This window comes from Bos javanicus, chromosome 18 (genome assembly GCF_032452875.1).
Source record: "Bos javanicus breed banteng chromosome 18, ARS-OSU_banteng_1.0, whole genome shotgun sequence".
NCBI classification, from domain to species: Eukaryota; Metazoa; Chordata; class Mammalia; order Artiodactyla; family Bovidae; genus Bos; species Bos javanicus.
In genome coordinates, this window is record NC_083885.1 from 18899145 (window position 1) to 18912613 (window position 13469).

The window sequence follows — 13469 nt, forward strand, 5'->3', positions numbered from 1 at the left end:
GGGAGCTGGCAGACCCGGGCTTGAGTCCCAGCCCTTCTGCCCACCAGCTCCAGCTGTGTGATTTTAGGCAAGCCGCTCAACCTCCCTGGGTTCGGTTTCGCCTGCCAGGTTATGAGGGTGAGAGTGGGAATGTGCGTGCAGGCACCTGGTGTGGCGGTGTTAAGCTGTTTCAGGTGCCCTGGAGAGGGGGCTTCTCAGGGCAGGCCCCTCGTCTTGCTTTGTGACTCCTTCGGCACGGGGCTGGTTAGTACTCAAACATGCCTCTGCTGGAACAAAGACTAGTGAGTGTTGATTTAGAGGTGGCAAACGAGTGGGCTGTGCTACGTGAATTTTAGAAATTTTTTTTTTTTTACTGAACTATAGTTGATTTGCAGTATTGTGCCAACCTCTGTTGTACAGCAGAGTGACTCAGTTATACACGTATAGACATTCTTTTTTAAAATATTCTTTTCTATTATGGTTATCCCAGGAGATACAGCTCCCTGCGCTATCCAGTAGGACCTTGTTGTTTATTCATTCTAAATACGATAGTTTGCATCTAGTAACCCCAAACTCCCAGTCCCCCGCCGCCCGCCTCCTGGGCAACCACAGGCGTGTTCTCCGTGTTCTGAGTCTGTTTGGTAGGTAGGTTCGTTTGTGTCATATTTTAGATTCCACATGTGAGTGACATCATATGGCATTTGTCTTCCTCCATCTGACTTCACTCAGTGTAATCATCTCTATCTCCAGTTGCGTCTGTGTTGCTGCAGATGACGTTATTCCATTCTTTTCCGTGGCTGAGTAGTATCCATCGTGTGTGTACAGCGTCTTCTTTATTCATCTGTTGATACATATGTAGGTTGTTTCCATGCTTTGGTTGTTTTGTTGTTTAGTCACTTTTGGCTATTGATACCACTCAAATTTTAAAAATTAGCTATCAACATTTGAAGACCGGTATTCCTTGTAGAAATCAGATTTGTAGCTTGTTCAGGCACTTTGAACACTTTGGCAGCCCTGGCTCAACCCCCTCAGGGTTGCCTGGGTTAAAGAGCTGGTTGCCAAGGCTTGTGGACACCTGCCTGGGCCCAGGAGGAACACAGTGGCCTGGACCTCTGGTAAAGAGCCCCTTCCTCTGCCTCCAAGTATGTGGTTTTTCTGTTTTGTACCCAGGATTTGAGGAACAGGAGCTCCCAGATGGAATGATGCCTCAGGTGGGTCCTGATTCAAGGTTGCCCTGGGTTACTCAAGGCAGCTGACGCTCACTGGGGGTCTTCACTTACACGCTGAGATTCTGGGTGCCCTGCTGTTCTGTCTTTGGAGTCCCTGGACTGACGTTCCTTTGTGGCTTCCACCAGTGGCCATCTGCAGCCCTTGTGACTGCCCTGAGCCTTCCCGCGTCTGACTGCCTCCCTGCCCTCTGCCACCCGCCTTGTCCTGGCTCCTGTCCCTGAGGCAGGCCAGGATGATGTTGGGGGCCTGGACTCCCGGTCTGCTCCCTTGACCCAAGATTCCTGTTGAGAGCGTGGCAGCCGCCCCAGGCTCCAATGGCTGCATCTAGGGATTGCACATTTTTGGGTAATTTTCTCTCCCTGGAGACTGGGAGCCCTAGGGGAGAGAAAGCCAGCCTGGCACACGGGAGATACAGTGGGCCTGGTGTGCCATAGGCATGATTAGCAAGCCTTTTGGGAATAAACTAATGAGTAAATACATGAATGGTGCTGGAGAAAGAGGGAGGCCTTCTGGGCTGAGCATTGCAAGCCTGGGGTCTGCTCTCAGTGTCACTAAGGGTCCACTGTGTTCTTCTCTGAGGTTCAGTTTTCTTTTCTACGAAGTGGAACTTGCTAGCTTGTCAATGGGTCCTTTTAGAAAAATTCAATCTTAGGTGGAAACTTAATATTAATGCAAGGGGGATGCTCTGAGTGAAGCTGGTGTTCGGGTCTAAGACTCACTGAAAAGCTCCAGTAATCGAGTGAGTGAGGTCTTCACACAAGAACCGCTGGAGCAGAAGAAATCCTGCAGACAGACTTCACGCGTGTGGCCACCTGACCCAGGACAAACATGGCTCCACTGACACTTTTGAGGGAAAAATGTGGCTTCACTTAAGGCCAGTGGAGTAATCAGATGCCCATTCAGAAAAAGGAGCTTGGCCCCCCCCATCATACTGTACCCCAAAATTCCGTGAGATGGAACAGAGGCCTACATGCGGTCAAACTGCGAGAGCAGTGCTTTCCAGGAGGAGTTTCTGGATGATAGAGGGGCTCCAGATCTGCACTGGCCTACGTGATAACCAGTGGTATGACTGAGGGACTGACTTTTGTTTAACTTTAAAAATGTTTATGTAATCATCATGCAATTGTGTTGTTGTTCTTAGTCGTTCAGTTGTGTTTGACTCTTTGTGACCCGTGGACTATAGCCCACCAGGCTCCTCTATCCACGGGGATTCTCCAGGCAAGAATATTGGAGTGGGTTGCCATCCCCTCCTCTCATGCTATTATTATGCTCAAAAAATTAAGTGTAATTTACTAGCCTAGTCCCACCTTCAGTTCACATGTATTTATTTGGGCGCTGCGTCTTCCTTGCTGCATGGGCTCTCTCTAGCTGCGACGAGCAGAAGCTACTCTCCAGTTGCCGTGCGCAGGCTTCTCATCGCAGTGGCTCCTCTTGCTGTGGAGCAGGGGCTCTAGGGCTCTCAGGCTCAGTAGTTGTGGTGCTTGGGCTTAGTGGCTCTGTGGCATGTGGGATATTCCCAGACTAGGCATCGAACCCATGTCCCCTGCCTTGGCGGGGGGATTCTTAACCACTGGACCACTAGGGAAGCCCCAGTTCCCATTCAGATTTCACCACTTGTTTCAAAACAACTTTTTGTAGTTGCGCATTTTTTAAAAATTTTATTCATTTGGCTGTGTCAGGTCTTAGCTGCAGCACGTGGGATCTTGTTCCCTGACCAGGGAGCAAACCTGGACCCCTGCATTGGGAGTGTGCAGTCTTGGCCCCTGGGCCACCAGGGGAGTCCCTGTAGTTGCAGTGTTTTTAAAATCAAGGTCTAGATAATGTCCACAATATTGGGTTTGTAAGACTTTTGGGTTTCTTTGGTGGCTTAATCAGTAAAGAATCTGCCTTCAGGGTAAGCAGGTTCAATCCCTGGGTCGGGAAGATTCCCTGGAAAAGGGAATGGCAACCCACTCCAGTATTCTTGCCTGGAGAATTCCATGGACAGAAGAGCCTGGCAGGTCCATGGGGTCACAAAGTGTCAGACATGACTGAGCAAGTAACACCTTTTTTTGTTTTTTGTAAGATTTTAAAATTTATTTTATCGTGTAACATCCCCACTTTCTCTCATGTCACTGACTGGTTAATAGTGGGCTATTTGTCCTGTAGATCAGTAGTTTTCAAAGTATGCACCAGCAGCTTCAACATCTCCTGGGAACATGTAAGAAATGCCCATTTCTTCTCAGACCCCATCTAGTCCTGCTGAAACAGCACTGGGACTGCAGCCCAGCGATGTGTGTTTTAGCACGTCCTCCAGGATCTCACCTGGGTACCACTGCTGTTGTGACTACCCCGCTTCATAGATTTGGCTGATTGCGACCTCCTGTTGCCATTTACCTTCTCCAGTTGGCCTCTATATGGGACTGAATTTTTCATTTCATTAAAAAAATTTTAAATTTATTTTATTTTGACTGCACCGGGGCTTCGTTGCTGCGCATGGGCTTTCTCTAGTTGGGGCGAGGGGATTACTCTTCATTGCAGTATGTGGGCTTCTCGTTGCAGAGCACAGGCTCTAGATGCACCACGTCAGTAGCTGCAGTGCCTGGGCTCAGCAGTTGTGTCTCTCGGGCTCTAGAGCACAGGCTCAGTGTGGGCTCAGCGGTTGTGTCTCCAGGGCTCTAGAGCACAGGCTCAGTGCGGGCTCAGCAGTTGTGTCTCCAGGGCTGTAGAGCACAAGCTCAGTGGCTGCGGCGCCTGGGCTCAGCAGTTGTGACTCCAGGGCTCCAGAGCACAGGCTCAGTGCAGGCTCAGCAATTGTGTCTCCCGGGCTCTAGAGCACAGGCTCAGTGGCTGCGGCGCCTGGGCTCAGCAGCTGTGACTTTAGGGCTCCAGAGCACAGGCTCAGTGGCTGCGGTGCCTGGGCTCAGCAGCTGTGACTCCAGGGCCACAGAGCACAGGCTCAGTGGTTGTGGTTCATGGGCTTGGCTGCTCCATGGCGCATGGAAACTTCCCAGACCAAGGACTGAACCTGAGTCCCCTGCATTGGCAGGTGGATTCTTTACCAGTGGACCACCAGGGAAGTCCTAATTTCACTTTTAATCGACTTAAATTTAATTTTTGACAGTGATGTGTGGCTAGTGGCTACTGTGTTGGACAGCGCAGTTTTAAGAAATACAGGAAACTAGCTTTATGACCTTGGGGTGGGCCAGGCTTTAAACAAGACCTGAAAGTTAGGTTTGGGCTCAGGTTGGTAATCACACCTGGGTGTGAGTCCTGACCTCGCTCTCCCCCAATGCCCAGCCTTCCCAGTCCAGGGCAAATCTCGGTCGTCTTGTGTCTCTGCAGAGCTGAGGACCCCGAGTGGCCATTCACTTGGACCTGAATGCAGAGGCGGATGCTGGCCGTGCAGTAGCTAGGCTTGGCAGCGGGAGCAGTGCGGGCCCTGTGTACCCATGGAGCTGCCAGCCGAGGGGGTACCTTCCCAGCCCCACCTGCCAGGCTGGGAGAGGCCAGAGGCCTAGGTGCGCAGCTGTGGGTGTTGGCAGACAAATGCTCCCCAGGCCGTGGGGTTTCCTGCGTGGACCACTGGGTGTGCCAAGGTGGAGGATGCCAGCCAAGGGGCGCTACTTCCTCAACGAGGGCGAGGAGGGCCCCGACCAGGATGCGCTCTACGAGAAGTACCGCCTCACCAGCCAGCACGGGCCACTCCTGCTCATGCTCCTGTTGATGGCCATCGCTGCCTGCACCACGCTCATTGTCATCACCTTCAGCTACGGGGTGAGTGGGGGCAGCCCGTGGCTGCTGGGGCTTCCCTGGGGTCCAGGTCTCAGGTCTGATGCTCTGTACTTGTGAGGCCTTGGGCATGTCATTATCTTCTTTAAGCCTGAGTTTCTGCATCTGTAAAGTGTTATGGAGCATATTTAGGCTGGGTTCAGTTCAGTTCAGTCACTCAGTCATGTCCAACTCTTTGCGACCCCATGAACTGCAGCCCACCAGGCCTCCCTGTCCATCACCAACTTCTGGAGTTTACCCAAACCCATGTCCATTGAGTCGATGATGCCATCCAACCATCTCATCCTCTGTCGTCCCCTTCTCCTCCCGCTCTCAATCTTTCCCAGTATCAGGGTCTTTTCAAATGAGTCAGCCAAATTAAATGAGTCAAATGAGTCAGCCATATCAGGTGGCCAAAGTACTGGAGTTTCAGCTTCAACGTCAGTCCTTCCAATGAACACCCAGGACTGATCTCCTTTAGGATGGACTGATTGGATCTCCTTGCAGTCCAAGGGGCTCTCAAGAGTCTTCTGCAACACCACAGTTCAAAAGCATCAATTCTTTGGCACTCAGATTTCTTTATAGTCCAACTCTCAGATCCATACATGACTACTGGAAAAACCATAGCCTTGACTAGATGACTAGACAAAGTAATGTCTCTGCTTTTTAATATGCTGTCTAGGCTGGTCATAACTTTCCTTCCAAGGAGTAAGTATCTTTTAATTTCATGGCTGCAATCATCATATGCAGTGATTTAGGCTGGAGGAAGACACATTTTTAAAAATTTTTAGGTCTGGGGTGGTTTTAGATGGTACATTAATTTGAGCAAATAAATGGCCATCACTTTTCTCCACAGTGGACTTTGATTCTGCTGAAGGTCTAGGTCAGGGAGGGCCGGTGTGTCCCTGCTCCCACTTCTGGTACCAAGGCAGACCTCATGAATCAATCCCAGCACTTGTGCTCAGGGAGCCTGGCCATGGTCTCAGAGTCCTTCTCAGCACAACTGTCCAGGTGGACACCACAGCCATGACCTGTGTGTGGCTGTTAAGCACTTGAAATAGGGCTAATATGTCTAAATAACTGAATTTTCTATTTTGTTTCATTTTTATTTATTTTTGTGCTTTGGTTGTGGCATGTGGGATCTTAGTGCCCCAACCAGGGATTGAACCTGCACTCCCTGCAGTGGAAGTGCAGAGTCTTAGCCACTGGACAACCAGGGAGGTCCCTTAAATTTACTTTTTTTTTTAAATTTACTTTTAAATTAGTGGAAATTTAATTTTGAATAGCCACAAATGACTAGTGGTTGCTGTATAGGACAGTAAGTTTCTAGGAGAAAACATCAAAGACTACAGGGTATTAACAGAGCAGTCTGAATAAGGTAAGGTGGCCAGCGCCCAGTAGGTGCTCCATCAGTGCTGTCTGTGTCTCTGTGCCTGTAAACTCAGGGATGTTTGGTCACTTGGCAGCTGGTTACGGAGTACCGCTGTGGGCCTGCCCCCAGATCAGTCTCTGTGCTCATCTTGCTTAGGGGCCCCTGGGGGAACCAGGTGCCGGCCCGCTGTGCATGGTCTGCCCTGTTACCCTCCTCCCCGCAGGGTGCACGTCTGCGCCTCTCCTTCACACCTCCCCTGTCTCGGATGCCCCTGGTCACCATTTCCCCCTAAAGAGCCTGTCCTCTTTTAAGAGTTAGGAGCGGTGGCCCCTCCCCCCGAGGCTGTCCTCAGCTTTGCTTCTGTGTGCTTATACCTGTGACCTGCAGGTGTGCACAGAGGCCCTGGGGCCCCTGGGAGGGTCGCTGTGGGAAAGGGAGTGGGGAGTGAGACCATCCCAGGGCCGGGCCGGGGAGGGTGCTTAGGGCAACTGGGGAAAGGTGGTGGTACAGGCAGCCCCAGCCGAGGCAAGGGCGCCAAGCCTGAGGGGACACAGAGCCTGATGTGTAGAGGGAGGAAGGGCACCGCCCACGAGGAGGGAGCCGCTGGTGACCTTTCCTGGAGGAAGTGACACCCTGCTGGATAGCCGTGGCATTTCTGTGCATGTCTGCCCCACCCAGGACCCCTCCAGACACCGGGCCATCCTGGGGACAGCGTTCTTCACGCTCGCCGTGTTTGTGCTCCTCTACGCTCTGGTGTACGTTGAGTGCCTCGACCGGCGGGGGCTCAGGATTTCCGCGCTGCTCATCTGGGCCTGCCTTGTGACGCTGGGCTACGTGTTGGTGTTTGATTTCGACTCGCCGAGGAAGGACACCTGTGTCTTGGGGCAGGTGAGAGGGCGGGGGACCCTGGTGCCCATGGGGGTTGGGTGCGCTCGGCAGCTCCTGCACTCCCTGGGCCTCAGGTCCGTCTTGGAGGCTGATCAGTATTGTGTGTACCGGCCACAGGCCCTCCCCTCTTTCTGGGCTGTGGTTCTGTGACTGAGAATGGGCCCTGGGCTGGTCTTGTTCTCTCCGCTTTGCACTGATGAGGTGGGGGTGAGATGGGAGGAGGGTCCACCTGAATGTCTAGCCATGGCATTTCTGGAAATGATACATCCCCAATCAAAGAGGCAAAGAGGCCCAAAGTGGCTCAGGTGGCAGGAAAGGCCCGGGGTCAGTCTGGGGTTTCAGCAGGCTGGCCAGATCCTATTTCCTTCCAGCTCTGCTTTCCTGTCAGGCCATCCCCAGCTCAGCACACAGATGGCTGCAGCGCCTCCAGGCTGCTGTCCACCAGCCTGCCCCGGCCGGCTGAAAGAAGGAGCCCTTTCTCAGCCAGCTTGAGTCACACTGGCTGGCCTGGGTCATGCGCCTAGCTTGGATGGTCATTGTCATCAGGGGCTGGCCCCAATCTGACCATCGGGGCTGGGGTCATGGAAGCCATGCATGGAAGCGTGGGGATGGGCACTGCTCCCCGAAGGGCGCAAGCAGGCAGGCCAGCTCTGAGAGTGGATGGGGTGGGTGGGCCCGCACCGCTGGATGGGGCAGGTGAACGGACCCTGCCCAGCCTTCCAGTGGTTACCATTTTTTCAGGGGAAGAGCTGGGGGCAGCCGGCACCAGGCAAGGGCTCCCTGGCCCCCGAGCGCAGTGGAGGCTCAGGCTGGGTAGGTTCAGCCTTGGCCCCAGACCCTGAATCAGCTTGTAGGACATGATACTGGCTGGGTAGGTTTTTGACTTTTTCCTGTTCTCGCATGTGTCTGCTGCTGCTTCTCACCACACAAGGTGGGGGAAGGGGCCAGCCTGAGAGCAGAGGGCACCAGGGTCCTGGATGGGCCGCTGATGACTCAGCGTTCAGGCTTCTGGGGCCCCACTAGCCGGGCGCAGCTGGGCAGGGGTGGCGGGGCAGCCACGTCATGACATGCTGTGTGCAGGTGCCCTTCTTCCTGTTCGTGGTCTTCATGGTGTACACGCTGCTGCCCTTCAGCATGTGGGGCGCCGTCACGGCCGGACTCGTCTCCAGCATCTCCCACCTCCTGGTGCTCGCAATGCACCAGGAAGACTTCACCAGCCCTGTGGGGCTGAAGGTGAGGGGCGCGGGGCCGGCTAAGCCTCGGGGGGAGCTGTGCTTCGGGCTGAGGGCAGCTGAGGCTGGTGTGGGCGAGTTGGAGGCCTTGGAGACAGAGGTTGGCTGACAGGTGGCCTCCAGGCCAGGCTTTATCCCAGTTGGCAGGTGCCCCGCCCTGCAGTCTTTGCTTTGCCGGCCTGGGGTACCCCAGGGTTCAGCCTCTCCCTCCAGCCCTGACCTTCGGGGTCCTTCCTGGGTCCAGTGCACTCTGCTGGGTGAGACCCTGTTCAGAGGTTTCCCCTGCTCGTGTTGGAGCCCCACTGGACAGGTTCAACACCCTGTCCTGCCTTCATGTTGAGGGATTATGAACGGTCAGTGTGGATGGTCAGTTGTGTGTTTGGCCTGGGAGGCGAGGGCCAGAGCTCTGGGCAGCCAACCAGGCGCCGTGCCTTCCATGGCTGTCCTTGGTGCCCCACTGGGCTCTGTGAGGAGACATGCTCCTGCCTCGGTTTTAGCGGCTCTGGGTCCTGAGCCCTCCATGCTAGGGGGTGCCTGGAGGATGCAGACACAGGCTTGAGTCCCATCCTGCGGTCACAGCGACTCACTTCCTCAGTTTCCCTGCCTGCACCCCCTTGGAGGCCAGGGACTGGGGAGAGGGTACCAGCACCAGCCCACCAAGGGGACCGGTGTCCTGGGGGCATGGGCCAGGCCTGATGCTGAGCCTGCTGTGGCCCACCTGCAGCTGCTGGCCACTGCGGTGGTCTTCGTGTGCGGGAACCTCACAGGCGCCTTCCACAAGCACCACATGCAGGACGCCTCCCACGACCTCTTCACCTACACAGTGAAGTGCATCCAGATTCGGCGTAAGCTGCGCATCGAGAAGCGCCAGCAGGTGGGGACCCGCCGCCCCCTGGAGCCGCCGCCCCTCGTCCCCCTGCCATCTCCCAGGCCCCATGCCCTGTGTCCTTTCTCTGATGATAAGTGTGTACACAGGGCGCCTGACCAGACACCTGTGCCGGCATCCCCTGGGGGGCTGCTGGGCCACGGGAGGTGTGTGCCCGCGGGTTGGTGCAGGACGTGCACCAGCTGCTGGGGGGAGCACAGGGTGCGGAGAGGACGGGGGCCTGACGCCGCCCCGCCCATGCCCGCATGCCAGGAGAACCTGCTGCTGTCTGTGCTGCCTGCCCACATCTCCATGGGCATGAAGCTGGCCATCATCGAGCGGCTCAAGGAGCGCGGGGACCGCCGTTACCTGCCCGACAACAACTTCCACAACCTCTACGTCAAGAGGCACCAGAATGTCAGGTGGGTGGCCGGCAGCCCCGTGTGCCCCAGTGTCTCCTGGGAAGCCCCCTACCCTCCTACCTTGGGGCCAAGGAAACTCCCCCAGACTGGGGAGAGGTAATCCAGGCCCCAGACCTCAGTCTCCCTGCTTGCTCCCCCAGAGAGTGAGGTTGGATTACATGAGTACTGGAAGAAATCCTCTTCCTGCTAAAATGGTCAAACTGTGCACGGTCGTGACTGCAGGGAAGGAAAGGGTCATTTGCAGGTGATTCTCCACAGGGCACAGGATCCCCCCAAAAGGAGGCGAAGTCCCCCCCCCCCCAGGTGACTTAGTGGCCCCCCAGTCGTGACACTGATTTTGACAGACTTGAAGGGCCTGCAGAATCTTACTCGATGGCACTGCCCTGAGTGAAGTGTAGATGCGGGTGCCGTGAGCTCCACTCCGGCCCTCTGCCTGTAGCTCAGCCTTACCCCTGAGGCTGCCCATGGCTGCTGTCTGGGCTGCAGATGGTCCAGAACCACAGTCTCGGGAGCCAGGAGATCTGGTGCCAAATGCAGCTCTGGCTTCCCAGCGCATCTGCACCTCCCTGGGCCTCAGTTTGCTCATCCGCAGAATGGGGGTTCTACAGGGGCAGTGTGAAGATGAGAGGTGTGAGGGCACTGGGTGTGGAGCTCGCCTGGAGGGAGCATCCAGCCACTTCTTTGTTGTTGTTCAGTCGCTCAGTCGTGTCTGACTCTTTGAGACTCCATGGACTGCAGTACTCCAGGCTTACCTGTCCTTCACTATCTTCCGGAGCTTGTTCAAACTCACGTCCCTTGAGTCAGCAATGCCGTCCAACCATCTCATCCTCTGTCATCCCCTTCTCCTCCTGCCCTCAGTCTTTCCCAGCATCAGGGTCTTTTCCAATGAGTCAGCTCTTTGCATCAGGTGACCAAAGTACTGAAGCTTCAGCTTCAGCATCAGTCCTTCCAATGACTATTTAGTGTCGATTTCCTTTAGGATTGACTAGTTTAATCTCCTTGCTCTCCAAGGGACTCTCAAGAGTTGTTGCATCTTACCAAGGCTTTAGTTCCGACATCTGGTGAAATCAGGTGTGGGGAGGTTGAGAAGTTCCCAGGGGCCCAAGAATCCACCCATGAGAGTATAGTTGAGTCATCTATGGTAAGGGCTCTAAAAGGGCCAGGGGTTCCAGAGGGCCTTGCAGACTGGGGCTTGCTCCATTTGGCTCTGGTGTAAAGCTTCTGGAACTTTAATTTGTCTTTATGAGCAGGAGCTTCTCTCCCATCCCTGTGGAGGTGGAGGGCTTGCAGGGGTGACTGAGTGCAGGGCTGGCAGATATTCGGGGGTTTTGGTCCTGACCCTTCTCCCACCCCACCCCCAGCATCCTCTACGCTGACATCGTGGGCTTCACACGACTGGCCAGTGACTGCTCCCCCAAAGAGCTGGTGGTGGTGCTGAATGAGCTCTTCGGCAAGTTTGACCAGATCGCCAAGGTGAGCGTGCTGCTTCCGTTCTTCCAGTAGCAAAGTCAGGAACGCCTCCTGCTGCACCTACGGGGTGTCCTGTGTCCAGTGCTGTTTGGAGACGGACACAGGGAGGCCTGGGTTGAATTTCAGCATCCAGTCAGCAAATGCTTCCCCACGGTTGGAGTGGAGGCTGAGCCAGGACCCTGTCCAGAGTGTGTCAGTGCATGCTGGGGAAGGCACTGGGCTTCCTGAGCTCAGAGGAAGGCTGCCTGGGGGGCAGGTGGCTCTGTTCTCACTACACGAGGGTGGTAGCCTCTGCCACACTTGGGAGCCTCACTGGGGAATGCCAGGCCTTACCCAGAATCTGCCTTTTGACAGTATCCCGGGTGAAGAGCCTGCACATTAAAGTCTAAGAGGAAGGGGAACAGTGTTATGGGCAGAGGGAACCAAATGTGCAAAAGCCTAGAGTAGAAAGAGAGCTCTGTGTGCCCACATGTGGAAAGCGGCTCCGTGTCAGTGGGACAGAGTGTGTTCATGGGGGCGCATGGTCACAGGGTCAGACATGCAGGGACTTGACAACTGAGGTGAGGAGTGGGCCTTGACTGGAGGACCCCTGAGGACCCTTAGCAGGTGCCAAACCTGGAGAGTGTTGGGCAAGGGGAGTCTCCAGGATATAGACAAGCAGGAGGGGTCTGGAGACTGAACAGGGCTGAGCCGGGACCTCACTGTTTTGTCTTCACACACACAGCTCCCGGTGTGTGTGTCTGGGCAAGAGGGGTTGTGAAGGAGCCTCAGTTCTTCATTAATTTAGCACATGGTCTAAGATCAGCTGAGGGTCAGCCCTGGGCTCACATGGGGCCTCAGGCTGCCCTCAAGTAGCTCCCAGTCTGCATGTTGCCTGGTTGGAAGAGGGGCACAGAGGGTGGGACTGGGGAGTGCCTAGCCCAGCCTCAGGTGGTCAGGAAGGCTTCCTGGAAGTGGTGGCCACTGAGTAGAGACTCAAGTGTAAGATTTAGGGCAGTGGCTCTCCATTCTGGCCACTCATTGAATCACCTGGAAAGTTTAAATGAAACACCAATACCCATGCCCACACCCTTGGGAGTTTTTAAGAGCCTCCTGGGTGACTCCATGGGCAGAGAATCAGTGGTTTAGAGTTTGATGGGAGGCAAGTTCTGGCCCCACACTAGGAAGAGCTGCTCATTCTTGGGAGAGACTGCCTCACCAGGAGTGGGCAGCGGGTTCCATCTCGGAGGATGAGCTTCCCATCACAGGAGGTAATCAAGCTACAGTTGGACACCACTGGCCAGGGGTGCTCTGGAGAACTGTTTCCCTGGGTCCTGTTGAATGAATGACTCTGAGGTCCTGTCTAGCTGGAAGCCTTTCTTCAGGAGCTTCCTTCTTTCATGATTTTCCCTGAACCAGCAGGTGGGGTTTCCCAGAGGTTGGAGGCCATAGCTGGCTCTTTCCCTGCCAGAAAGCCAAGGCCTTGCCCTTGGCTTCTTGGGCACAGCCTGCCCTCCGTGGCAGGCCCATGAGGGAGCCCCACTGTACAGATGAGAAGAGGGAGGCCGTGGCAGGGGCCAGTCTTCAGGCCAGAGCGTCCAGTCCCTGGGCAAATGCAGCAGGCAGGGCTGGCTCCAGCCTCTTGTCCCCAAGCCACCAGATCCCAGAACGGTAACCTCCTGGCGAGAGACAGGGCCTGCTCCCAGGGGTTTCTGCGTTGCCTCTGGGCTCAGCCACTTCTGCCCCCAGCGCACTAACCCAGCTCCTCCAGTGCTAAATGTCAGAGGCAGTGGGAGGAGCAGCCGGGGGAGTGTGGCCTCCTGACAGTAGAGTTGGATCCAGACTGGGATCCTGCGCCTGGCCTTGGAGGAGATAAGGGTGGCTGCGCCCTGAGCCGGTGCCCGGGTGTCCCAGCCCTCGACAAGCTTCTGCTTTCTAGGAAAGCAGTGTCCTCACCTGGCTGCTTAGGCTGTGCAGAGCTCAGCGTGTGCCAGACTGGGCGGCCCAGCGGGAAGCAGCGGGCACATGCAGAAGGGTCCCTGGAGGGCAGGCTTGGGACTGCTCATAAAGGCATGGCAGGTAGGGTACCCCAGGGGAGGGTACCCCCAGGGTACCCCTTGGGGGCGTGCCAGGGAGGGGGCACTGGGTCTGGAGACAGAGGGTATCCTGGTTCTGGGAACCAGCTCTTTGGGACCCTGCAGGAGGGAGCCAGGGCAGGGCTTCCTGGTGGGGTCTCTGTAAATAAAGCATGCAGTGGGGGTGCAGCGTGGAGCATGCAGCCC

General features: G+C 55.5%; 1 protein-coding gene across 11 annotated transcripts in view; it reads left to right on the forward strand.

The window, feature by feature from the left end:
* Positions 1–13469, forward strand: part of ADCY7 (adenylate cyclase 7) — a 63207-nt gene that overhangs the window by 29525 nt on the left and 20213 nt on the right. For all 11 annotated transcript variants that reach the window (XM_061387133.1, XM_061387138.1, XM_061387135.1 and 8 more), the window contains 6 exons: positions 4534–4965; positions 7010–7219; positions 8300–8452; positions 9176–9325; positions 9590–9738; positions 11100–11211. In XM_061387133.1, the coding sequence (XP_061243117.1) occupies positions 4738–4965; positions 7010–7219; positions 8300–8452; positions 9176–9325; positions 9590–9738; positions 11100–11211 (1002 nt within the window). In that variant the 5' untranslated portion in view covers positions 4534–4737. The remainder of the gene's footprint in view (positions 1–4533; positions 4966–7009; positions 7220–8299; positions 8453–9175; positions 9326–9589; positions 9739–11099; positions 11212–13469) is intronic.